Source organism: Volvox carteri (assembly GCF_000143455.1).
Source record: "Volvox carteri f. nagariensis unplaced genomic scaffold VOLCAscaffold_10, whole genome shotgun sequence".
Classification (NCBI taxonomy): Eukaryota; Viridiplantae; Chlorophyta; class Chlorophyceae; order Chlamydomonadales; family Volvocaceae; genus Volvox; species Volvox carteri.
The window spans coordinates 1,536,525-1,560,597 of NW_003307553.1; the positions used below are offsets into that span (position 1 = coordinate 1,536,525).

A 24,073-nucleotide genomic window follows, 5' to 3' on the forward strand; every position below is an offset into this window, starting at 1 on the left:
GTGACTTGGTCATGGACGGGTTTAAGGGTTCTAAGTGGAAGGGTTCTAAGTGGAAGGGTTCTAAGTGGAAGTCGTATGAAGACGTCGACCCACGCATAAACATGGCGCCCACTCTGTTCAATCGACAGATGTCGCTCGCTCGATATAAGGCTCAATAACTACCGTCGAGCGGCGGCGGCGACGGCATGTTGCATCCGTAATGTGCATATACATTGTTTCTCTCCTGTTGCTGCGCATTTACTATACGCATGTCAGGAAGGTAAAAAACATTTAGAATAGAATGATTTTACCGCCCACTCCCGCCGCCGCTTCGATTGCACTCTTCTGCGGCCGCGCAGCGAGCCAGCTGCATCAGCCCAGCTAAGCTAACAAACCATCCACGATATGACCACCATCCATGCACGCAAGCGCCTGCTGCTGCCGCACGTTCGCTGCTGACAGCAGCAACCTACCGATGCGCGAAATATTAGTCGCAAGGCAGTATTGCTTTCTGTGACAGACAGACAGACAGACAGACAGACAGACAGACAGACAGACAGACAGACAGACAGACAGACTTGAATGTAAAGCCCTTAACAACCCTAAACAAAATGCTGCGCACCGCCCGACGACTACTTAAAGTGTGATATAATGCTTTTCGATGAACTCACTCTCATCATCATCAGCTGACCTTCCTTTAAAAATGGACTCTCCCCCAACGAACTCTCGCTAGCTAACCTAGCAAGCAAGCAAGCACGCCAGATGAAGCACGCCGGAGAGACGATCTCGAGATGCTCCTGTATGTATGTCCTGCTGGAGCGCAATGACATACACACACATACACACACGCGCACACACACACGCGCAAACACACACATATAATATATATGCACGTGCGGTGTGGTGGCTAGGTAACCACACATCATGACATGCATATCGCTACATATCTCATCATGCATATGCATGAGAGCATGCATACTCTCTCCTCCATGCATGCATGCACACCGACACCTGCAACTCTATATATTCTTGATGTCACGGCCGCCTTCCATTACAAACTCTCTCTCCTCTCTCTCCTTCCCATTCTCTCTCGCATATGCATGTACGTGATGAGTCATCTAGCTCCCGCAGCGTCTCGAATAACGAATAATAATTTCCGTTCACACACGTGCATGCATGCGCATTCATCGATTAGCACGCTCCGTACGTTAACAAATTCGTGCACATACAAGCATACGTACAGTAATACGTACAGTAATGTCCGTACGTAAGCTGGAACTAACAAGAAGACCATCGCGCGCTGATGCACGCATTTCTTAAAGGCCTCGCACGCCTGGAAAGCGGCAGAATGAACTAGACACGTACCAAGAAATTAAAATAAAAAAAGCTGTGCCTCTGCTTGTATGTATCCTTCCTTCCGTCTCTCCGGCCGGCTGCTTAATAGTAAGTCATTGGAGGGCAATGGAGGATTGCTTCTCTCAGAAATGCAACTAAAGCTTAGTATTACTTGTCAATGAGAGCTTCGTTCATTGCTCGTCCATGCGCTCGTCCACGCACTCGTCCAAATTTTTAACCGAATAAGAGGGTAAAATTGTTCTTCTCAATCGCATCCAGGTGGCCTAACCGTTGGCTTACGTGGCTAGTTTTTTTGCAAGCTTATCGTACATCAACCACCTGTCTACGGCTGGCTGGCTGGCTGGTTGGCTGGTTGGTTGGCCTTCCGCTAACAAAGCTCAGCAATGCGCAACAGCAGCAGATCAGCCGCACATCCATCAGAACATACATCCAGAAATCATAAAACTTGCGAGAATTCGGTTGCTTAGCAGAGTGAAATGCAATCATCGTACTTACGCCTTTTAATTACGGGTAGCAGGAGCACACATACGACGACGACTACGTAGATCATTCCACAGCATCCTCCCTAATACTTTGGAGTAGCGCTTTAATTATTTGCTCGCAACAATACCCACACGCCCTTCTATGTCAAACCTTGTCAACTACACATCACCAATATAAAGTACTGCGGATATGTAAAACCCGCCGTCCATACATAACACGCACGGCAGAATGTGCAGAGGCTATTGCACCGAAACAATTACGTACTGAGCGAAATTTAAATTCACAATTTGGCTAGTTAGCCAAATTATGAGTGCTCATACGATGTCAAGCGATGCTTTCCGCTGGAGCCACGTGACCAAAACCGAATATGGCCGCCAGTCGCGAAAACGAAATGCGAGAGGTTTTGTTGCCGGCCTTTGTCTTCGCACTTTTGTTGACGGCGACAGCAGTTATTATCGTTGCTGAAACTGTAACTTCCAAAGCAGAATCGTCCGGCAGCATGGCTGCAGACAGTGCCGCGCCGGCGGCGGCGCCGCCGTCGTTCGCTGCGAAATCGCTTCCCGGGAGTCCGTTGCTACCAACAACAGTGGTGTTGCTAAGACGGAAAATGGTGACCGCCGTCGCCTCTGCTGCTGCCTCCGCCACTGCCGGTGCGAAAACCGACGCAGGCTGAGGCAATAGTGATAAACTGCCGCTGTTACCTGCTACTGCAACTTGCCGTACAGTGTTGTGGTAAATGCTGCTGCTACTGCCTGCGGCGGCGCCAGATTCCGGATGGATTATTGCAGCTTTATTGGCGAAGTCAATGCTTGAGGAGCCCGCACGGATGGAGCTCCTTCCGTACAATCCTGCCGGGGTTACTACAGACCCGCGGGTCGTTTGCGGGTCAGGTTCCACATGTACAGCAGGTAGCGGACCAGGTAAGCTTGCAGTCTTGCTCTTGTGCATGCAGGCGGTAGAGGTATCAGCAAGAGCAGAGGTCGGCGCGAGACGGGCCTTGGGACTTCCGCACGCCGCGGTCGCTAATAATTTGGGAGAGCCGCCAGCGGCGGGATCTACCTGCCGAGGTGGCGGCGGCAGCGGCGGCGGCGGCGCGACATCCCCCGCCAGGGGAAGCGATAAAGCCATCTTGGCGAGACCGGTTCCTTTGTTGCGATGAGTAAGATCCGTACGGAACTCAGAAGAGCGTGTCGTACGAGTCCCAAGACGGCTCATGTTGCGCGGCTGATGATGAGCTGCCATCCCCATAGCTCCAGTAAAAACTTGCGAGGAGTACAACAGCGCGGCGCCGGGACCCGGTACGGCAATGGATCGAGTTCTCCGCGTGCCGCTGCCGCTGCCGCCGCCGCCGCCGCCACCGCCTCCCCTGCTGCTGCTGCTGCTGACGGTGGCCAGCTGCAGCAGCTCTGGCATGTTAGGCTGGCTGGCGCTCTTCCTGGGGGCTGCGTTCCTACAACCGTGACGCCCAACCGAGCCATTGCTAGGCGCCGACGGACGCTCTAGCTCCTCCTCCTGCAGCTGCTGCTGTTGCTGCCCACCCTGGATTACTTCCGCCACCGTCCTCGTGTCCGCCGCGTCCTCCGCCAGCTTCGCTGTTGTCGCAGCGTTACTGCTACGGCCCCAAAGCCGGAGCAACTTGGCGGCAGTTAGGCGTAGGCCGCGGCCAAAACGGCTGCGGGCCCGCTGTGGCACCACTGTGCTTCCTTCTGACTGAAGTACCTGCCGACGGACGCTGATAACACGTCCGCCACCAACGCCAACGCAGCCGCTGCTCGCGCGGCTTGCATCGCTTCCACAGACGGCTCCCTCCTCCGCTTCAAGCAGTGTCGGGCATACACTTCCCCATTCTGGAGTAGTGATAGTAGTACACGCGCGCACCAATCTCGGTTGTCCGTCAGGGTTGCCGTACCGATCACCAGCACCGCCGCCAGCAGCAGCGGTCAAATCTGCGGAGGGCGTAACAGCACCTCTGCCCCGAGGACGGAGGTGCAGCGGCGGCGGCAGCTCGGGCGCCTGCGGCCGCAGCGCCTGCGCCGCCGCCGGCGGCGGCGGCGGCGGCAATCCCGCGGGTGTCGACGCCTCTTCCCAGAATCCGCTTTGTGCCGTACTCACCAAGAAGCGCCTAAGGCTGTGGAAGGTGGGCGTGGAGGTTAGGCTGGTATCGCGGACCATCGTTGGTGAGGCGCAGGCCAGCAGATCGGTGGCAGCGGCCCGCAAGCTCCACTCTGGCTCAGTGAAGAACGAAGTTGACAAGAGGGCATTGCTGGCGGTGGTGACAACGGTGGGTTTCTGGCGTGCCATGCCCGCCGCAGCGGAAGCCGTGCTGACGTCCGGCGCGGCTGCGGCGGCGGCGTCATCAGCTTGCGATGGGACCGCGTCAATGTCGGTGGCGACAGCTTTGTCGTACATTGTATTCACTAGCGGAATGCCTTGTCCATGCAAGGCGGATGCACGCTGCGCGGCGGCAGCGTCGCCGCCGCCGCCACCGCCGCCGCCGCCGCCGCCACAGGGTCCTCCGTTAATGATTGTGAATTGCCCAGCACAAGGAGGCGGCGTGATGTCTGTGCTGGACAGTGCTGCACGGAAGAGGTGACTGGTGCCGTTGCAAATGGCGGCGCCTTCCACGGAAAGGTCATTGGCAGGCTCTAAGCTTTCGCGGATGTACGGTGGCAAGCTAGTGCTGCTGTGGCGATTGCCGCCGCCGCCGCCGCCGCCGCTTCCGCGACCGTTCCCGCCGCCCGCATCGTCCGTCGCATCCTGCTCCGTTTGCCGTACTTCAAGACCTTCTCCCGGGACATCCCCATCACCAATACTTGCGCTGCTGGCGCTCTCGGGTGTCGTACTGCTCGTCGTACTACATGCGCACACTGCGTCGGACTCGCTGGTCACCTTCCGTGGTGGCATCGGGGGCCAGCTGCTCGTGGCTGTAGCACTTTCGGCGGAGCCGGGAGTAGCTGGTATACTCTGAACGGCGACCGGTACTGCAGCGCTGTACATAACGGCCGGGCTTGTGTACGGCAGCACAGTTGTAGTTGCTGAGGCGCTCCTACACGTCGCTGGGGTGAGATCCGCATACTGTGAACTTTGAGATGGCTTGGTATTAGTGTTGGTATTAGTGTTGGTGTTGGTGGTGGTGTTGTTGTTGTCGTTGCTGGTGTTCGTGTTCGTGTTCGTGTTCGTGTTCGTGTTGGTGATGGTGTTGGTGTTGGTGATGGTGTTGGTGTTGGTGTTGGTGTTGGTGTTGGTGTTGGTGCTGCTAATGCTGGTGTTGTTGCTGATGTTGTTGCTGGTGTTAGTGCCGCTGGTGCTGGTGCTGGTGTTGGTGTTGGTGTTGGTGCTGATGTTTTTGCTGATGTTGGTGCTGGTGTTGTTGCTGGCGCTGGTGCTGGTGTTGTTGCTGATGTTGGTATTGGTGCTGCTGGGCGGCTCCATGAGTTGTCGTGTTCCCGCCGCGTTTGATGGCGGCTGGGCCTCTGCCTTCCGCTCTGCCACCCCCGCCGGTGGCCTGACTACCGGCATCCCCAGCTCTTGTTGCGCCTGCACCACCAGCCTCCGCGGCTGGTATGCCTGCAGTGGAGATGCTTTTTTTGTCGGGCCGTCGCAGCAGTGAGGCTCTAACACCTCCTTAAAGCTCTCTTCAGCGCAATTGCCGTACGGCTGTGCAGGTGCCGCCGTGGCGCAGGCGACGGCGGCGGCGTCAACTTTGAAAGACGAATCTTGCAGCGGTGGCGGTTGCAGTGGCCCAACCGCCGCTGTTGCCGCGGCTAGGGGCTCGCTGCGGCTATAGGTGCCAGCGACGACTTTCGGCGGCGGCGGCGGCGGCGGCGGCAGTACTGCTGCCGCGTCCGCCGCTGCCGCTAGATCCCGCAGCGCTGCCTCTGCACGGGTGCCTGCCATTTGCCGCGCCACGTCCCAAAAGTACGGAAATTGTAGAAGGTCACGCACCGTTGGGCGCTGCAGGGGCTCCAGGCACAAGCAGGCCTCTATCAGGTGAAAGAGTCTTGAATCTAGCTCTGGGAGGCGTTGGCGGAGGGCCCTATGTACGGTTGGCGGGGCGACCACAAAGCATCGCACTGCCGGGTTCACCGCGGCGATGGAAGCTAGTCGCGGCGGTAAGGGACCCAAGCACCTGAGAATGCGCCACAGCTGGTCCATGGAGGACTCTCCTGTGCGCGTGAGGCGGCGTGTGTGTGTGTGACGTTAGCAAGTTACAAGTGCGGGGGTGTCCGTGCAGGGTGTCCATAAAAGCCGGGGGGCCCATGGAAGGTAAAAGCTGTGTGTGGTTATGGGTGTGTGGGTGTGTGGGTGTATGGGTGTGTGGGTGTGGGTGTGAGGGTGTGAACGTTACAAGTATCTGACCGGGCCTGACGACACTGGCCACAGGGACTGCTGCCCATTCCCAACGGAAAGATCGCCTAAGCTCTCTCCCGCGGACGGGAGAGGGGGTTGAGGGGCCTCTCCCCCCTCCTAAGCAGCCGAGAGCCGCAGGTCCACTAGCTCCGCTCTCTCTGGGTGTGGGTGTGTGCATGTTTGGGTGTGTGCGTGTATGGGTGTGTGCGTGTATGGGTATGTGTGCACATGGGTCTGCCATTATAGGTGCGGATTGGATATGCCCATATAGATTTTAATGGTGTAAATGTGGATATTCATGGTAAAAGTGCCGCATGTGCAGTCAGCGGAGTGTAAGCAGTGAAAGTTCTGCAGAGTGCAGTTGCAGCAGACAGACGGAGGCTATTAGATTATTTGCCAAGTTAAACTGATACAGATCAAGTCGTACATGTGCGCTCAGTCGTAAATGCGTGAGTATATGCATAAATGCTCCAACAGCATAAGCTGTACGCGGCGTACAAGTCGTACACGCAGTACATGTCGTACATACCACTGAAACACCGCACGTGTGGTACGACAAGCCCTACACCTACCTGGGAACAAGGGCCGGCCTGTAGCGATCTCCGCAATGGTGCAGCCGATACTCCAAACCTGTTGATTTGTTACAGGTGGAGACAAGTGCACGTGTGATAGGACGCATGTGCCGTACATTTGTACTTACTGGTCTGGGTTAGTCTTTCTGGATAAGAGTGGATGATCTCATCCCTTTACTGCTCCGCAAGCTTCGCGGGGGAATATGCTCATGCTAGTGGTAGTGCTAGCTCACGGGAATCAAAGCATCGCTTAAACAAGCACACGCAATGCCAAATAATGATGCCATGTGTCCTAATGTGCCTTTTTAGGCATCGCTTAGACCAACGAGTTCATTAGTGATTCTTGCATTCCCCGTGACTTATTTTATTTTATTTATTTATTATTGGCAGGAGAGCGCGGTAGGATATGTCTGTAGGATATGCACGTTGCCGGTCTTCTGGCTCAACCCTAACCCAGGAAGGGATATTTGTATATTAGTCTCTACTGCAGTGCACGGCCAGCTGGCCCGATGGCTCTACTCTTCGGGAGTCTGGAGCCCACTGTAACAACCACACACAGGAAGGGGGAAAGGCGCGTAGAGGCTGAAATGCAGCGTCGACGCTGCGAGGACGATTGGACGGACTCGCGGCCACCTAGATCTGCATTCCATCATCGTTGCCCTGCATTACTTTAATTATCACCACCGATATCGTATGATAGTACTTACGTCAGCGCTTGGTCCATAATGGCCTCCAATAAGGACTTCTGTGGGCAAATAAACAAATAGATGAATATATTCACACGGATATAAAAGCGAATGTTGGCTTCATTATTATTTATTTTTTAAATATTCTCCGGGCGGCAATGGCCAAAGTTCTAATACTGGCAAGTACACCAGCTGGTGCTGCAGCACCGTACGTGATCGTACATATTGGAGCACGATACACCATGGATATTATCGAAATTCTTAACTAAGACACTACATACAAGAGTACCAGCGACGGTGATCTTCCCGCCCAGAGCCGGCGGCATACATCCCGGTACGTCGTCGCATCGAAGCCCGTTCGGTACAATTTTCCGTGATTGTGGCCTTTATCAGATCTTGGCATGGTGGCCACACACGACGAAAGAAGACACAATGGCGCGGAGTACGAAAAAAGCATAGCTGAGTACGACGTACGTACCCGGGGCGCGGTACCATCTGGTGGTGATGTACGCCGTGAGCGGCAGGATCTCTCGCAACCCACACGTGGTGCCTCGCGCAAAACCCAAGTCGCACAGTTTTACGACTCCTTGGCTGCTGATGAGGATGTTGGCTGGCTTAATATCTCGGTGTAAGATCTGCCGACGACAGGCAAACAGAAGAACGGAGACAGATCGACAGATAAGCTAACGACGACGCATTGACAGCAGACGAAAAACAGACAGACGAAAAACAGACAGATGGACAGACGGACAGACTGACAGACGGACAGGTAAGCTGATGGCGGAGGACAGACGCCGGATGAGGGTTAGAAGTTTGGAGCACCAGCAGGCGGGATGCGCAGACTGACAGACGTACAAACTGACTGACAGACGGGAGAAGAGAGGGAGGGACGGCAAGTACAAACAAGGGGGGCTATTTCTATGTGTGTATGTTAACCAGCCCAAGGAGGAGAAGTGCGATACGTGCAGACTAGAGAAGCATTAGCAGTTTAGGAGAGCGCAGCGTCGTGCACCGCAACTGCGGAGTATTGCAATTTCCGTACAATTGGACCTGTACCCTTGCACGTGCAGGAAAGGTGTAATGGGGACGGTGCCGTGTGATCGTATCTTAGTACACACACTACATCATGTACGGCATATGGGCATGAGTACGATAGACGTACCTTGTTGTCATGTAGGTATGCTGCACCGGATAGCAATTGCCAAGATAGGATCTTGGTTGGGATCGAAGGCAGGCCGCAAGGGTACCGCTCCAAGTGGTCATGGACGCTTGAGTTGACGTACTCAAAAACCTGGCCGATATGAAATTGTACGTACGTACGTACAGAAGGGCGGTGAAATCAAGAATAGGTTAGGAAAACAAGAGGCATATGCAGACAATTAGTGGTAATTATTGGGCGTTAAAGAAAAAAATAAAAATATTTTAAAGATTGTTTATGATCATGAGCTTTTTCCATTCATGGCACCGTATTCGCAGCATAGAGAGGCATTGGGGTGCCGCATCCTGATACCAGCATTCTGAATTGCATGTGTCAGTAATATCGTGAATGAAGGTGCTAACGGTGTAAGGCGTGTGAAGCAGAAGCGCGCACGGACGGCTCGCTGGCGTTCGCTGCCGGTTCGAATTCGCGCGCGAAACACGCATTTGCGCAATAAATGAAGCAACATTACAGTGAGCATTTTTGACTCAACAGACGTTACGCGTTCAACCGCAGGTTTCTCTTTTTTTGCCTTCTCCGCCAGCAACTCTTTGTCTTCGTGCGCTGTCGTACGTTTACACTATTCTACACCCGCTTAAGGCGCAGAAACGGTCCGTGCGGGCCCAAGTGCGGTGGGTAGAATTTCCCGGCAAAGCTTTACTTGCATAGTTATGTTCTTTTTGTGGAATAGCTGGTGGGAACGCGGGCGAAGAATTCCAAGGAACGTGGCACCTACCAGGTAGACTTTGCCGCTTCGCGACCTGAAGGCAGCATGTAACTTGACCAGGTTGGGGTGCTTGATTAGGCTCAGAAGTTTTGCTTCACGCACCGCCAAATTGAGGATGACTTTATCTTGGTGCGCCTGCGAGCAGTAGCAATCCATCATCCGTGCCCCGGCATAGACACGGCAGCATTTTCGTTACGATAAAAGATGTCCACATGAAAAAATTTAAATTAGTGAATGGTCTTAGGTCATACATGTCTCACGTGCGGAAAGTCGGAGCGACACTGCAACTGGGACAAGCAGTACATACAGTAGTCGTTCGCAAACACGTTGCTTGCCGCAGCTAGATAGCTCGCGGGCGCACACTTTGCACGCGCGAGACACTGCAGCAATTGCTCAAGCACAGGATTACGTTCATTTTGGGTGCGCGCGGGTACGAAACACACTTGACGACGCGACGAATATGCGACGTACAACGAACAGACGTCTGACATGTACTGTCTACTGCCGTAGCGCGCAGACCCGGCGTTAATTTGTCATCAAAAACGTAAAATAAATCTTAAAAAAAATATTTGGATGTGGAGTTTGCGTTAGGTGCTGCCTGCAGTCACGCTTACGACTCAGAAATGGCTGTGGGGACAAAAAAATAAGGCGTCTCCATCCCGACTTTCGCTTGCCCTTCTCATTTTTCCTGTAAGAGAATTTCCGTCTTCAATACCCGGAAAAACCGTCTTTGCAATGGGCAGCGCCAACTGCGTCCCTCTCAAAGCGGAAGCCTCCACCCAAAGCTGAGCCTAATGTCTCTCGGAGGTAGGCTGGGGAGACCAGGCGGCGGCACATCGCGTGCTCATGGGCGCGCACCGAGCCCATCAGGCGAGGACGGGTGAGGACGTCTACGCCCTCACTCGGCGCCACAATAACGACAAAAACTGACACCTTCTATGGGCCAACCTCCTCAGGCATTACGGGCGTCCCTCCCGCACTCACTCGTGTGTGTATGTGTGCGCGGAACCCTTGAAAAATAGCCCGCGCAACCTACTGAGGCCCGCTACTACTCGCATACTAAACGCCAACTCCAGACTGTCCAGAATATTGGCCGCTGCTAGTTAGTTTTGTAACTAAGTAACCCCGTCTTTTTAGGATAGGCAGGGTTAAAGTCGGTTCAATGCATGGCACCACCGGCATCCCCCGGGCGCCCGCTGACCTGCTTGAACCCCTTAACAGCCACCAGATCTCCGGTGCTCTTGTCCCGGCATTTCCACACTTCTCCATAGGCGCCTTCTCCGATTGTTGACACGTACTCGTAGTTCTGCGGTCACATCAACAGGGAGCGGGATTTAGGTTTTCGATGACACGTTTCCTACAAAGGCACTTTCTGGACCTAACAGTCGCGCGGTCAGACTTTGACGCATATTGCGTAGCTGAGAAAAGCTCGTTCGTCGAAAAAAATCAAAGTCATTGATTAAATGCTCTCCTCGCGAGCGGCATGGAGGGAGCGAGCGTACTTGACGCTCAACCGGCTGGTGTAGGCGACAAGACAGCTCGAGCACAAGTAGCTTTGGACAGGAAGATAAAATTTAGCTTTAATGAATGTGTAGGAAATACAATGGCTAAAACCAAATGGTGTAAATTTCGAGCCGGTAGCGCTTCGTCGCAGGCAAGCATGCTCCGCTTAAATTGAGCGTATGATGAGTATATTACATAACGCATAAATAACAGGAATAAGGTGTTACATATTATGCGCTTGCGGGCCGTAGTCGGTCTTAGGGCGCAGAACGAACGACGGTGAAACGCCCATATTAGACAATTTTAAGCATAAGCGGCGCACCTGCATTCAATAAAATCTCTTGAACAACCTCTGGCTTGTGGACTAAGGGCAGGCGTTCGGAGGTACCGCCTACTTAACATGCGGTAAGCAACCGCATTAAAGATCTCGTTGTATATGTGCAGGGAGCTTTTTTAAGCATGTTAAATATTTTTTGGTTGTATTATACTTTGGTTGTGTGCCTTGGCGTCCGTCTTGTACTGACAGTCGTTGTTTAGGAGAAACGTACGACGCCGTTGCCCGTGCGGACTCGCTCCGTACGCGTTGTGTCAATAAGACAAGAAACGATCCGAGGGCAGTATCTAAGCCATATAAAATATTCTTTCTTCTTCCTGATTCCCTTTGTGTCCCGGCTACTTATGAGGATCTTTCTTGCCCGAGTGATTTTACCAGCTGCAAAGGTCATCAAAAGCTCGCCACTAAAAACAACAAAATAAAAAAATTCAGAATATTTTAATTTATATTCAACTTGTAAACCAGCCTTCCATAAGACTACGACAGCTCACTCTCACCCTGCATATCCTGTTCCTTAAATTCTTCCCAAAACAAAGGTACAAATGTTCGCTGTTAACTTTAGGTGCGCGTGGGACTAAGGATAGGTTTGCTGCTGGAAACTGACTGGGATTGCGAAGCCGTCCGAAGCCCACCTTGCTGTGCGGTTCGTACCGTAAATTGTTTCCACCCGAACCTATTCATGCATACGAGTGTTGTGGGATAAACTGGACGAACTGCCGATGAAGTGTGGTGGGAAAACAGTGGGACCTCGGTGGCTGACTTGACTGGGTAATGCAGTCGTGGCCCTGAGTGCTTGCCTCCCGTAGTAGTAGTAGTGCCAGAGTACGGTAACCAGGTGTGCAAGTTTTCCCACTCCATGTCGTGGGATCGAAACTAATACGCACATGAGGCACTTGTAAGCGGTCCTCTTGCAAAGTTTTCTGTAAATTCCTTAAAAGTCATGTGCTTTTGGATGCCAGCCCGAGCCAATCCTGCCAACTTGACAGCCAATTCGACACCCTGAACACGCTAATTCGATACCCTGTCAGGCCAATTTGACACCCCGAACAGGTCAATTCGATACCCTGTCAGGCTAATTCAATACCCTGTTAGGCCAATTCGGCACCCGGACAGGCCAATTCGGCACCCGGACAGGCCAATTCAGGCCCAGCACAGCCCAATTACTTTATAACGGATTGAGCTGCGTTTGGTGGCGCTGGCGACACATCACCTGGATCCAAACTATTTGCATTATATCGTGTTTGAGCTGTGGACCGGTCCCCGTGCACGTGAGAGTCATGGAACGGGGACCCCAAAACGAACGGCGCAAGGCCTCACACGGGGAACGTAAACCCTCCCCGTCAAAATCGCAACAATTTGCAACTTTGTTTGGTACTTTTTCAGCAGCTCCAAAACATTCTGATGCTGTAAAAGCTGCAAGCTTATTAGGTGTAATGATGAACGACGGTTCAAAACGTACTCCCCGAACCGTTCCTTCTCTGTAATCCATACCCCTGTGCTGTCCTCCAGTATAAAGAAATGTTATTCAAGTATACTGGGCCGTAGTTGTGCTGTCATGTATAGCGGTATCAACAATTACTTGCCCGTAGCCCAGAAGCCATCGAAAACAAAACCTGCCCTTAAGAAGACAGAAATAGTAGCGAAGGCACATAAAGAAACTGCGGAAAACGCCGCCACCAAAGAACATGTGCCCTTGCTCCACATGCGGCCTAATCAAGATGAAGGTCACGTAGAAGAGTATTTCTATACTAACCGTATACATGATGATGTGAATGCCGTGGGTGAGGAGGATGCACCATCGGGTGAGGGTTCGGACACCGATGAGGACGATGAATTTTGCCACACATGTGGACATGCATTCCAAAACCTCACGACTAGTTCTGAATCACTTGCGTGTGAAGTTACAGTATCTCTCCCAGGCGGCTGCGCGGCGCACGAGCGGCCGACAAGCTCGTCTCTCGTGTGTTTCGCTGGAGTGGGAAACCAACGGTTTGCCTGCACACTGGCTGCCAATGATCACGCTCAACATGAAAGCAGCATCACCACATACCGGCTGTACGGCCCAAGACACAAATAGCTCTGAAGATCTACACGTCAAGTCATCAAGATAGCTGCATGTGTGTTGCTGGCTACACGTTTTGGGAGGGGGTGTGGAAACCAAAGCGAACTAATATTAGCCCGTAATGTTGTAAGAAACCGATAAGGGGGTGTTTCCACTGGATTAACAGTCACGGATGAAGGTATTTTTGGTCACACGACGGATTCGCACCGCCCTGGTCTGGGCTCTTATCTAAAGGTAGAGTAACAAAAACGTGCATGTTTCTAAATTTGTTTCATTAGCTTGATGAATGTTATCATCTCCACTAGAGAACCAAACGAGTTCAAACGGCGGAGGGCCCCTCCTAAGCAGCCGAGAGCCGCAGGTCCGCTAGCTCCGCTCTCCTACTCCAGGGGGGGGAAGAGGAGGCGTCGCATGCACGCACGCTTTCAGGAGTCGCGGCTCCGTCACGCGAGTTTGCGCACTGAGCCTGAAACACACAACAAGACTCCTCTCCATCTCCGGCCAGGTCTGGCTCTTGGGGTGAGGGTTCACTAAGACAGAGGCAACCTGGAAACCCTGTCCAGACCTTACCCCTACCCACTAAGGCGCAAGGTCCTATTATAAAGCTCGGTCTCTCACCCGATTCTCCGTTCGGGGGGGGCGGGCAGGGTTTAAGAAACTTGCGCTAGCCATCTCTCGAGCACACGCGACGGGGGACGGGCACGGACTGGTCTAGCTGTGTTCCGGAGGTATGAGCGGTTTGGGCGCCCGTTAGTAAACCACTGCGGTGGGGCTATTGCAAGTATTGCCAGCAGCATTTCATCAATTCAAGGACCTGAAGGACCTGGAAGACCTGAACTCGAAGTTGAAGGACGCTGATGGTCACTTAGCCCCGGGCGCAGGATCGCGGAAACGGTAAAAAACCCAGCTCTGGGAGAGTTTTGGAGTAGCACGGGGAACTTAGGGTTTGTGTGACAGGTTTTCGGCAACCGGGTTCCCCCAACTGTTGCCTGAAAGTCCGCCGCGACGCCCAACCGCCTGTGCTGTTGTCTTGTCACGCCATATCTTCGTTGGTGGGAAATTATCCACATGGGGTACCTAGCGGATTCTGCTCTCATACGTCATAAGCAACGGCGGGCACTCTTATTGCCTACAGGTGGGGGAAGAAGGCAGCAGCTATATCGCTCTTAAGGACGCACTAAATCGTATAACACATATCCACGTTCCGAATTGCTGAGACTGATTAAATAAAAAACTGTGTGACCTTATGGCAAGTTTGTTTATTACCTTTTTTTTGCGTTACTATACGCAAAACGACACCCAAGACAAGGAAAAAACATCTTATTTTAGGCGTAGCCGAAAATGTGGTTTGAAGAGGGGCGTCAGAGCGGCGTTGTACGGTGCGGTTAGTTGGTTGTTATTTTGAACTGCTGTTTGCTCGGCGGTGTTTCGTCTTGTCGAATTATCTTCCGGGTGATCTCGGACTCGGCTGCTGGTTGATACGAGCTCTCTTTACCAGAACAGCTGCTAGCTGCCGTTGTTATTGTCCATTGATCAGCGGTGTGGATTTGGCGGCCTTTCTCTTGTAATCTTCAACTCATTTCGGTCATATCGGTCTTATCATCCGCAGCTCATTTCGTCAGTTCTTCCGGTGTTGGTTGCTGTAGACATGCCGCCCTTTGACCATCTGCGCACGACCGCCGACTGCGACCGAGAGCTGGTCTCCTTCCCACCGCTTTCATCGGATGAACTGGACATATTGCAACGGGTAGATCAGCTCCTGGCCATCGACGAGGCGTTGGCGACAGACCTCAGCCAGCAGGAGCAGCATCTGCCCTCGCGGGCCTCGAAATCAGCCAAAGAGGCCCACACAGCCAAGATCGAGTCCATTAGGCGCAAGTATGAGGCTCAGCGTTCGAGGCTCCTTCGAGCCAACCCGACCGTCCCGGACCTGAAGACTCGCGATGCCGCTCGGCTCGCGATCCAGGAGCGTAAACTTCAGCTCGTCTCCGGCGTGCCGCTTCAAGGCTGGCACCCCCTCCCAAATGTGGGCGAGGAGGACACAGGTAAGCTCCCCGCGTTGGACAACGCGGGACCGGGTGGCTCGGGTGGGCCGGGTCAGCTCGGTCGTGTCCAGGGCACCGTGGAGGGTGGAGCTCAGGGGGCTCGCATTCCGGCGGGATCTGACCCTGAAACATTAGTCGACAACGGTGGGTACAACCAGCTGGCGCGGACGATCATCGGCAACCTAGAGATGCAGCCCGCCCACGGTGCAGCTCCTACCCAGGCGGCCGCAGCCGCCTGGCCGGCACCCCACCCTCCAGCGGCCGTTCGACCTGAGGCCCCTCACCAGGCTGGCGTCGTAGTAGTACAGTGCCCCGTCTATCGCCCGACGGGGAGGGCAGCTCTAACCCGCAGCGTGTGGGGGCCCTCCAACTGGGCTAAACGTCAGCATGATGCCTCCTTATCCCCGAGGAGGGGGCTGATATCGTGGTGCACGCCCCGTCTATCGCCCGACGGGGAGGGCAGCTCGAACGCCGGCTCGTGGACAAGGCAGATACGACCCAACACAGGGCAACGCGGGGTAGTCCCTCCCCAAAACACTGACAGGTGCACTAAGCAAGGCCCAACGGGGACGGGGTGCACAAGCAGCCCCTTTTGGAACTCACATTGGGCAGTGACGTCCACTTGTTGTTGGGCGCCGGCCGCCTTATGGGTATGCCCCCAGGCCCCGGCCGCTCGGGTGGCATTCCAGGGAGGGGGCAAGCGGCGGCCGGCGCCTCCACGACCTACACTGAAGCCAGTGCCCCACGGGCGCCCGCCCGCAAGCGCGCCCAAGCCCTGTTGATCGCTGCCTGCTGCTGGTCCCTGGGCATGGCCTGGAGTTGTGGGCAGTTCGAAAGCAGTGGCCCTGCTGGTTGCAGATTAGGCACGTGATGTCCTCGGGGCTCTCTTGGAAGCCCCCCCCGGGGGCCAACGTGGCGGCGAAGGGCCGCATGGAGCCAGACCAGTTGGCCGACTGAGTCTGTCCTGTAAGCACCGCGCCCAGGTACGCTCGCTGCTCGGAGGAGAGAGAAGCGAGGCAGGCGACGAGGGAGGTCTTGCACGGGTCCCCATCCTTTGCCAGGCGGATGACCTCCCTGTAGGGCAGCAGCTGTGACATGTCGTTGAGCTGCTTCTGGGTCTGCTGCGCCTCGGATGCTGTCTTGTAGTGCTGCACCACCTGCACAGCCAGCTGCACCTGTGCTTCAGGGTCCTGTGTCCCGTCGAACTCCATTGCAGCCGCCTGAGCGGCTGCAATGTTGTGGTTGATGACGCGGTTTGCATGACTGTTGAAAGCTGACTGGTCGGACGCCAGGCGCTGTCCTCCTGCTGCCTTGAACATTGATCCCCACTCCGGCACGGCGTCCAGGACGTCCTCCCGGTCTGCTGCGAGGCCGAGCATATCGCTGAAGGGTCCCAGCAAGCCAGGGGCAGCGGTCAGGTCGGCTGCCAACAGGCTTCCGGTGGTGGCTTGGCCCAGCGAGCGCTGGAGGGGTGCGTTGAAGGGGTGCGGCGGGGGGGGGCATGCCGAACTACTACAACACCAGCCTGGCGAGGGGCCTCAGGTCGAACGGCCACTGGAGGGTGGGGTGCCGGCCAGGCGGCTGCGGCCGCCTGGGTAGGAGCTGCACCATGGGCGGGCTGCGTCTCTAGGTTGCCGATGATCCTCCACGCCAGCTGGTTGTACCCACCGTTGTCGACTAATGTTTCAAGGTCAGATCCCGCCGGAACACAAGCCCCCTGAGCTCCACCCTCCACGGTGCCCTGGACGCTACCGAGCTGACCCGGCCCACCCGAGCCACCCGGTCCCGCGTTGTCCAACACGGGGAGCTCACCTGTGTCCTCCTCGCCCACATTTGGGAGGGGGTGCCAGCCTTGAAGCGGCACACCGGAGACGAGCTGAAGTTTACGCTCCTGGATCGTGAGCTGAGCGGCATCACGAGTCTTCAGGTCCGGGACGGTCGGGTTGGCTCAAAGGAGCCTCGAACGCTGAGCCTCATACTTGCGCCTAATGGACTTGATCTTGGCTGTGTGGGCCTCTTTGGCTGATTTCGAGGCCCGCGTGGGCAGATGCTGCTCCTGCTGGCTGAGGTCTGTCACCAACCCCTCGTCGATGGCCAGGAGCTGATCTTCTACCCATTGCAATATGTCCAGTTCATCCGATGAAAGCGGTGGGAAGGAGACCAGCTCTCGGTCGCAGTCGGCGGTCGTGCGCAGATGGTCAAAGGGCGGCATGTCTACAGCAACCAACACCAGAAGTTCTGACGAAATGAGCTGCGGATGATAAGACCGATATGACCGAAATGAGTTGAAGATTACAAGAGAAAGGCCGCCAAATCCACACCGCTGATCAATGGACAATAACAACGGCAGCTAGCAGCTGTTCTGGTAAAGAGAGCTCGTATCAACCAGCAGCCGAGTCCGAGATCCGTATGTAGCTCCATGCGATGAAAAAGGCACGTGGCAAGCTTTACCCCGGCCAATCCCAGTTACCCACCATCACCAGCTTCCCCAGCAGCATGAAAAGTGGACATGATAAGGGACAGGCGATCCGGCAATACATCATTCCCAATTCGTGGATGCATACGCAACTGTCCGCATGGCCATAGCCATTTTGCACATTGCTCGGCAGCGGCGTCCTAATCCCTTTCAGGACGTATCCAAGCACAAACTGCCTTGTAGATAGAGAGCCTAATTATTATGGTGCTTAATTAGGCTGGCCTTACCCTTAAGCTGACCCTTGCAGGCAGGCAGCTGCCTGCCTGCAAGGGTCGTTGATGTCCTTTCGTTTTCATCTTCCACACCATAACCCGACGCCGTAATTCTTATTAATGTTCGGTACTTATGCAATTGTCCACACGGGCGGTGGTTGCGGCCAGGGAAGGCTGACTGAGTTACGCAGTTGCGGCTTCCTCTGGGCCACCCGCCATGCCAATTTCTCCGCATCCTCCCGATAGATTTTTGTTCACATTTCCACGACTGATCGGCTTAAGGGTATAATTAATTACGCTAAAAGTCGCAAGGCTTACGGTGCTTGCCGAACGCAGCCGGTCTGCTGACGCGTGCTTGGAGATGGCGGATGCAGAGCAGTGTGGGCAGGTGGCCGAAGGTTTCGGTACAAGAAGTCGGTAATTAACAAGATATGAATTTTAAAACCGCTAACGGGTATGTCGAGGGCCTCTCCCCGACACTAGCCGGGCATGCATGCCGACAGCCTGAGTGGTGTCACCAACACAACCGGTAACGGTACATCATCATGTTATACTACTATTTACGCATCATATAATTCATGGATTCCGGCAAATGCGCAAGTCCTGTGCGGATAAAGACGACAAGACTACAGACGGATAGTCGACGCCGGAGGTGGATACCTGAATGCGCAGATGCATCAGTGGTTCAAACATCATACCTGGCAAGTGTGAATATAATCAATCTATACAAACAGCCCTGGCTGTTTGCTCATTTTACTGTCTTCAAACATGTTGAAATTCTCTTTGTCATAAATAGTACGACTGGTTGGAGGGCCACGCTTCAGATGCAAATCGCTTCCACGTAAATGTTGTTACGATGCTGTAAAGCTCAGTCGTGCTGCGGAGAGCATGCAATAGGCTTGCGATATGCAACCACAAATTTTTAATTTGCGCAATGCTCGAAATCCAATTGGCACGGGAAAGAAATCAGTAAGAACTAAAAAGACTGTCCCTTCTGTTCATCCATTGACCGATAAGAAATTGGGTGTTGAGCCGCCTGGTGGATTTGAAAATGGTTCCATTAGCGGTCAAAGCAAGGCAGCTCCACCTTCCTTTCACAACTCTACGAACAAAGCCGGACATGGAGAGCGGCGAAGAGCTCAGCCGTTTGGCGAGCGTGTGGCGGGCTACAGTGCCGGCGATGCGCCGGAGAAGCGGAAGAACCCGGAGCTGTATACAGGTCTTAAGGTTCGTTCGCCAAGCCGCTGACGTTTACCTGCGCCGTGACCCCGAACAAGCATTCATTTGTATGCCGCCCAGCTCGTGGGGACACATTTCCCCCTTCCCTTGCACACGCCACCTTCTCCCCGCCACCAAAGCCCCCTTGCATCATTCTCTTTTTTCCAATTTCCTTACTCCATGGGCGCTCATCCCCATCGCCTGGCATCCCTTCCCTGCACCGCGCCTACCGCTACTCGTTGCTCTTCTCAACCCACATATCCCCTTTTCGCAGGCCCCAACGGACGCATCGCCTTCCTTAAACCCCTCCAAAACCATTACCACCGTAAACACCACCCAAGTCGACGGCCCTTCGGTGTCCTACATGCTATCCACCACCGTTGCACCCACCGCCATGCCGTCCACAACAGCAACATCACTCATCAGCAGCACCAATATGTCCGCCGCAGCACCTGGCGCCGCCGCCGTAGCAGCAGCTACAGCCACAGCCGCCGCAGCAGCAACCGGCACTAGCAGCACCGGCGGGCTGGCGATGCAGCCGCGCCATCTCCATTCGCACCGCCAGAAGCCCGAAGTCCTTGCGCCAGTGGGCGGCTGGCCGCAATTACACGCAGCGGTGGAAAACGGCGCGGATGCGGTGTACTTTGGGCTGGAGGACTTCAACGCACGTGCGCGGTAGGAGATGTCACCTTCGGGGGAGAACCAGCGGGAACGATAGGGGGTCGAGAGGAGGGAAAAGGGCAAGAAGAAGATGAAAAAGGGCCTCGAAGACATGGCGCAGACGAGGAAAGCACCCTGATGTGGATCACTGATGTGTAAGGTTTACACCTTCACGGGCTGGAACCCCAATTCACCCCCCTGCGGTGGTGAAACGTTGTCTAAGCAGGTCCTTGAATGCTGTAGCTGGGGCTGGAAGAAAGTCCAGGGGTAGAGACCAACGGGATGCGGCATCAAACCACCGGGCCGACCGGAACTATGGAAAATTTCTGTCAACTTAGGGTTGTTGTATGATTATTAAAATAGTTATTAAAACCACACGCTACGCGTTTTTCGGCTTGCCCAAATAGGAATTGTCTTAGTCTGTAATGGGTGCGCTTGAGGGTGCTGCAGCATTGGAGTTTTGATGAATTGTATTAGTACGGTGAGTCGAATGAGGTGCGATTACCTGTGGAAAGCTTACAAGGAACAAAGCTGATTGATGGATTGTGCTCTCGTCCTTTGTTCTCTCCTTCCATACCCTCTGTTGTTTCTATCTTTTCGATCTTTTCCTTCCCTGAATGCGGAATCCCTTTCCCCCACTTCCCCCTCACTCTCCTTTGGTCCCTTTGTCCCTCCGCTCTCTCGCGTCCCTTTTCCCAAACACCTTTGCCCTCTCCCTCCCGTTCTCTTCCTACTCGCATTCCTTCCATCCTCTCCCTTCTATCTTTTATGTCAATTACATCCCTCGTGTCCTTGTGGACGATTTGTACATTAACGTTGCAGATGTGCTTCCTATTATGAACGATTAACTCCTTACACTTCTCCACCTGCAGTATTCGAGTACAAGGTTCTATGTTTGATATGACGTTTTGGCCGATGTTCTGCGCTTGCTGCTTCACGTTGTCATGTTTTCTGGTTTCTGGGATGTGTGGGGGAGATTCTGAGCTTTGTTGTCGGAAAAGGCAAACACGGCAATACAAGCAACATGAACGTGCTCTTCACCCTCATGTCTTCCCTTTCCTCTCCCTCCCCTTTCTTCTCTCCCTCCTTTCCCTCCTCTCTTTCTGCACCTTGCTTACCCTGAAGGCGTCTCCTCTCCTCTTCCTATACTCTCTCCTCCTCTTCCTATACTCTCTCCTCCTCTTCCTATACTCTCTCCTCCTCTTCCTATACTCTCTCCTCCTCTTCCTATATTCTCTCCTCCTCTTCCTCGCCTTACCGTGAATACTTTGCTCATTAATTTTGCGGACGCACAGCCCGGTTTTAATGCGCAACTCCTCTTCCTGCAGTTCTCGAACAAAACGTGCATTATTGCTAGTTCTTTTTTATTATTTCTTCTTTTACTTGACGCTTGCCTTTGCCATTTTTTCGGGTGTCACATCCCGTATGCCTGCGTCATGAGAACTTTTGTAGCCGCCATATGCTCGGCCACTCCTTTACACTGCACATCTTTCGGACTTCTGCGCTCTTCATTTTACCATACTTTCCATATTATTCAATAACGCCGCGCCAAAGCCCCGAACACAGCGCCTTGTTTTACGGCATTCCTTCCGTATTATGCAAAGAGTACGTGTCTCAGTCCGAGCATGCTCGTCCATTTCATCCAACATCTAGGTTCTTGTCCACCTTTTAGGTGGGCAAGCCAATTGTGAAGGTTATTGATGAGTCATTGGCAGTTGTTGTTGTTGTTATTATTATAACCATGATGATGACTAAGATTGTAAAGTTGTGACGAAGATTTATAAGAACTATGAAGATCTATTAAGATGGATTGAAGAGGATGGTGACACCCACTTACAGGCAACCTGCCAACCGTGGGGATTACATTTGTGTTCAGCACTTTTATCCCTACGTTGGGTTGTTGTTGTTGTCGTTGTTGCAATTGTTGTGCATTGGCTTTGCAACCTCCTCCGAAATGTCCCCTCCTCCTCGTCCTCAGCGATCTATCATAGTCCATCCGGAAATGACTATTCCTTGACTTTTACCTTGACGCCTGTGCCCTCGCCCTTCCTTGCCTCGCCCTTCCTTGCCCTGACCCTGCCCTGCCGTGGCGTCTCGCCCTGCCGACGCGGCCACGCGGCTCGCAGCGCCGCTAACTTCAGTTTGGACGAGCTACCTGACGTCATGTCGTACCTGCATGCCCGTGGCGTCAAAGGCTTCGTCACATTCAACGTTCTCGTGTTCGATGAGGAGCTCCCCGCGGTGGAAGAACGCATCCGTGCAATGGCGGCCGCCGGCGTCGACGCTGTCATCGTACAGGTACGGCATGCTGTACGGTGGCAAACACTTTTGCACGGCCACCGCCGTACTCTTTGTTGTAGGAATACAGGCGATCCAAAAGGTGATCCAGTGCATTTTGCTCCGCGCCCCGCTGTCTTAAGCGCCGCGCGCGGCGCAGCAGCGACTGCTTAGCGCCACGTTTGCATATATTGCTCAGTGCGTGTTCGGTTTGCTCGCGGCCTGAGCCCCCGCCCACTCATAGCTCCTTTGCTTACCACACGCCTGCAGCATCTCCCCGCTACCCGTTGTTGCCTAGTTAAGCCCCAACTGACCAACCAACTAACTAACTGATCAACTAACGAACAGGACTGGGGCGTAGTAGAGCTGATGAGGCGTGTAGCCCCCTGCCTGCCGGTGCACGGCAGCACTCAGATGAGCGTCACCAGTGCGGAGGGGGCGGCCTGGGTTTCGGAGCTGGGGGTGGAGCGCGTGGTGGTGGCTCGGGAGCTGAGCGTGCGGGAGATCGCCAAGGTGCTGCCGGGGGAGGGAAGGGGAGGGGAGGGGGATGGGATGGGAGGGGAGGGCCCTCTGGGAGGTCGGAGTTTAGGGTTTTCGGATGTTTTTCCCCCTGGAGACGATTTATAGGTTCTCTTTGCTCTACCTTTCATTCAATTTTGCACAATGTTTCGTGCGTTACCTTCACGCACAACACATACACGCACACTCACACTTGATGTCCCACTTCCTCTTTACCACCTTCTCCCCCTTCACCCGCTGTTCCCCTTCGCCGCAGGTTCATGACGGTGTGCCTGGTACGGAAGTGGAGGCGTTCGTACACGGCGCTCTGTGCGTGTCGTACAGCGGCCAGTGCTTTAGCAGCGAGGCCTGGGGAGGCCGCTCTGCCAATCGCGGCCAGTGTGCGCAGGCGTGTCGGCTGCCGTACGGCTTGCTTGTGGACGGGGTGTTGCGGGAGCTTGGCGACATCCAATATTTGTTGAGTCCTCAGGACCTGATGGCCGTTGAGCAGGTGGGTAGGCGGGTGGAGGACGGAGAGGGGGAGGGGGAGGGAGGGAGAGAGGGAGGGAGGGAGAGGGAGGGAGGGAGAGGGAGGGAGGGAGAGGGGGAGGGTGGAAGAGAGGGAGGGTGGAAGAGAGGGAGGGTGGAAGAGAGGGAGGGAGGGAGGGGGAGGGAGGGAGGGGGAGGGAGGTATTTTTATGATGCCAAAGGCAAGAAAGCAATGGCCGACGTGTAAAGCGCCAACTGCGCCCAGGTAGGTAGGTAAGGAGGGTCTGTAGAAGGGAGGCAGAGGGAGAAAGGGAACGGAAGGGACGGGGTGTTGGTCGTGGGGTGTGCAGTCAAGTCTTATCGTTGGGTCTTCCTGTTCGTATTCGGTGTCCTCCTCTCCCCTCTGCCTCTCCTGTCCTCCCGGCTCACCCGCGTGCGCACCAGAAGCCTTGCCTGCGTGTCGCCGAAGTTTCCCTTTCCTCCCTCTTCCAGCCCCCCTCTTTCAACCCTCCTTTCAACCCTCCTTTCAACCCCCCTCCTTACCTCTTAGTCCTGCTTCTTGTACACTCTTTCCTTGACAGCAGCTTCACTCGTTCGTGGTTCGTCTTCCCCCTTTTTTTACCTCCCCCTTACCTCCCCCCTTTTTTTTACCTCCCCCTTACCTCCCCCTTTTTTTTACCTCCCCCTTACCTCCCCCCTTTTTTTTACCTCCCCCTTACCTCCCCCCTTTTTTTACCTCCCCCCCTTTTTTTACCTCCCCCCTGGGGGCTGTCAGGTCCCCGACCTCATCTCGGCGGGAGTCAGCTGCTTCAAGATCGAGGGCCGACTGAAGGGCCCCGAGTACGTGGCGCTGACCACTCAGGTCTATCGCAGGGCTGTGGATGCAGCCTGGGACGCGATGACAGCAGCGGAGGAGGGGGCGGAGGCGGAGGGGAAGAACGACGATGG

General features: G+C 54.5%; 4 protein-coding genes across 4 annotated transcripts in view; 1 reads left to right on the forward strand and 3 right to left on the reverse strand.

Annotated features, from left to right (window-relative positions):
* Positions 1-2,142: 2,142 nt before the first annotated feature.
* VOLCADRAFT_88898 (uncharacterized protein) lies at positions 2,143-6,858 on the reverse strand (the record flags this gene model as incomplete). Its single annotated transcript, XM_002948570.1, has 3 exons — positions 2,143-2,877; positions 3,289-5,984; positions 6,741-6,858. 3 exons carry the CDS (start codon positions 6,856-6,858, stop codon positions 2,143-2,145), a joined length of 3,549 nt encoding a protein of 1,182 aa, XP_002948616.1.
* Positions 6,859-7,214: 356 nt separating this feature from the next.
* Positions 7,215-11,182, reverse strand: VOLCADRAFT_88899 (uncharacterized protein; the record flags this gene model as incomplete). Its single annotated transcript, XM_002948571.1, has 7 exons — positions 7,215-7,280; positions 7,448-7,485; positions 7,905-8,061; positions 8,589-8,717; positions 9,361-9,486; positions 10,553-10,657; positions 11,177-11,182. 7 exons carry the CDS (start codon positions 11,180-11,182, stop codon positions 7,215-7,217), a joined length of 627 nt encoding a protein of 208 aa, XP_002948617.1.
* Positions 11,183-15,081: 3,899 nt separating this feature from the next.
* VOLCADRAFT_88900 (uncharacterized protein) lies at positions 15,082-17,835 on the reverse strand (the record flags this gene model as incomplete). The annotated part of the gene is made up of 5 exons (XM_002948572.1): positions 15,082-15,351; positions 16,042-16,758; positions 17,108-17,198; positions 17,275-17,546; positions 17,770-17,835. 5 exons carry the CDS (start codon positions 17,833-17,835, stop codon positions 15,082-15,084), a joined length of 1,416 nt encoding a protein of 471 aa, XP_002948618.1.
* Positions 17,836-18,889: 1,054 nt separating this feature from the next.
* VOLCADRAFT_116887 (uncharacterized protein) overlaps positions 18,890-24,073 on the forward strand; it is a gene marked incomplete at both ends in the record, with an annotated part of 13,054 nt that continues 7,870 nt past the window's right edge. Inside the window, 6 exons of the mRNA XM_002948443.1 lie at positions 18,890-19,210; positions 19,767-19,876; positions 21,988-22,159; positions 22,487-22,651; positions 22,914-23,147; positions 23,901-23,987. Of these exons, the coding sequence (XP_002948489.1) occupies positions 18,890-19,210; positions 19,767-19,876; positions 21,988-22,159; positions 22,487-22,651; positions 22,914-23,147; positions 23,901-23,987 (1,089 nt within the window). The remainder of the gene's footprint in view (positions 19,211-19,766; positions 19,877-21,987; positions 22,160-22,486; positions 22,652-22,913; positions 23,148-23,900; positions 23,988-24,073) is intronic.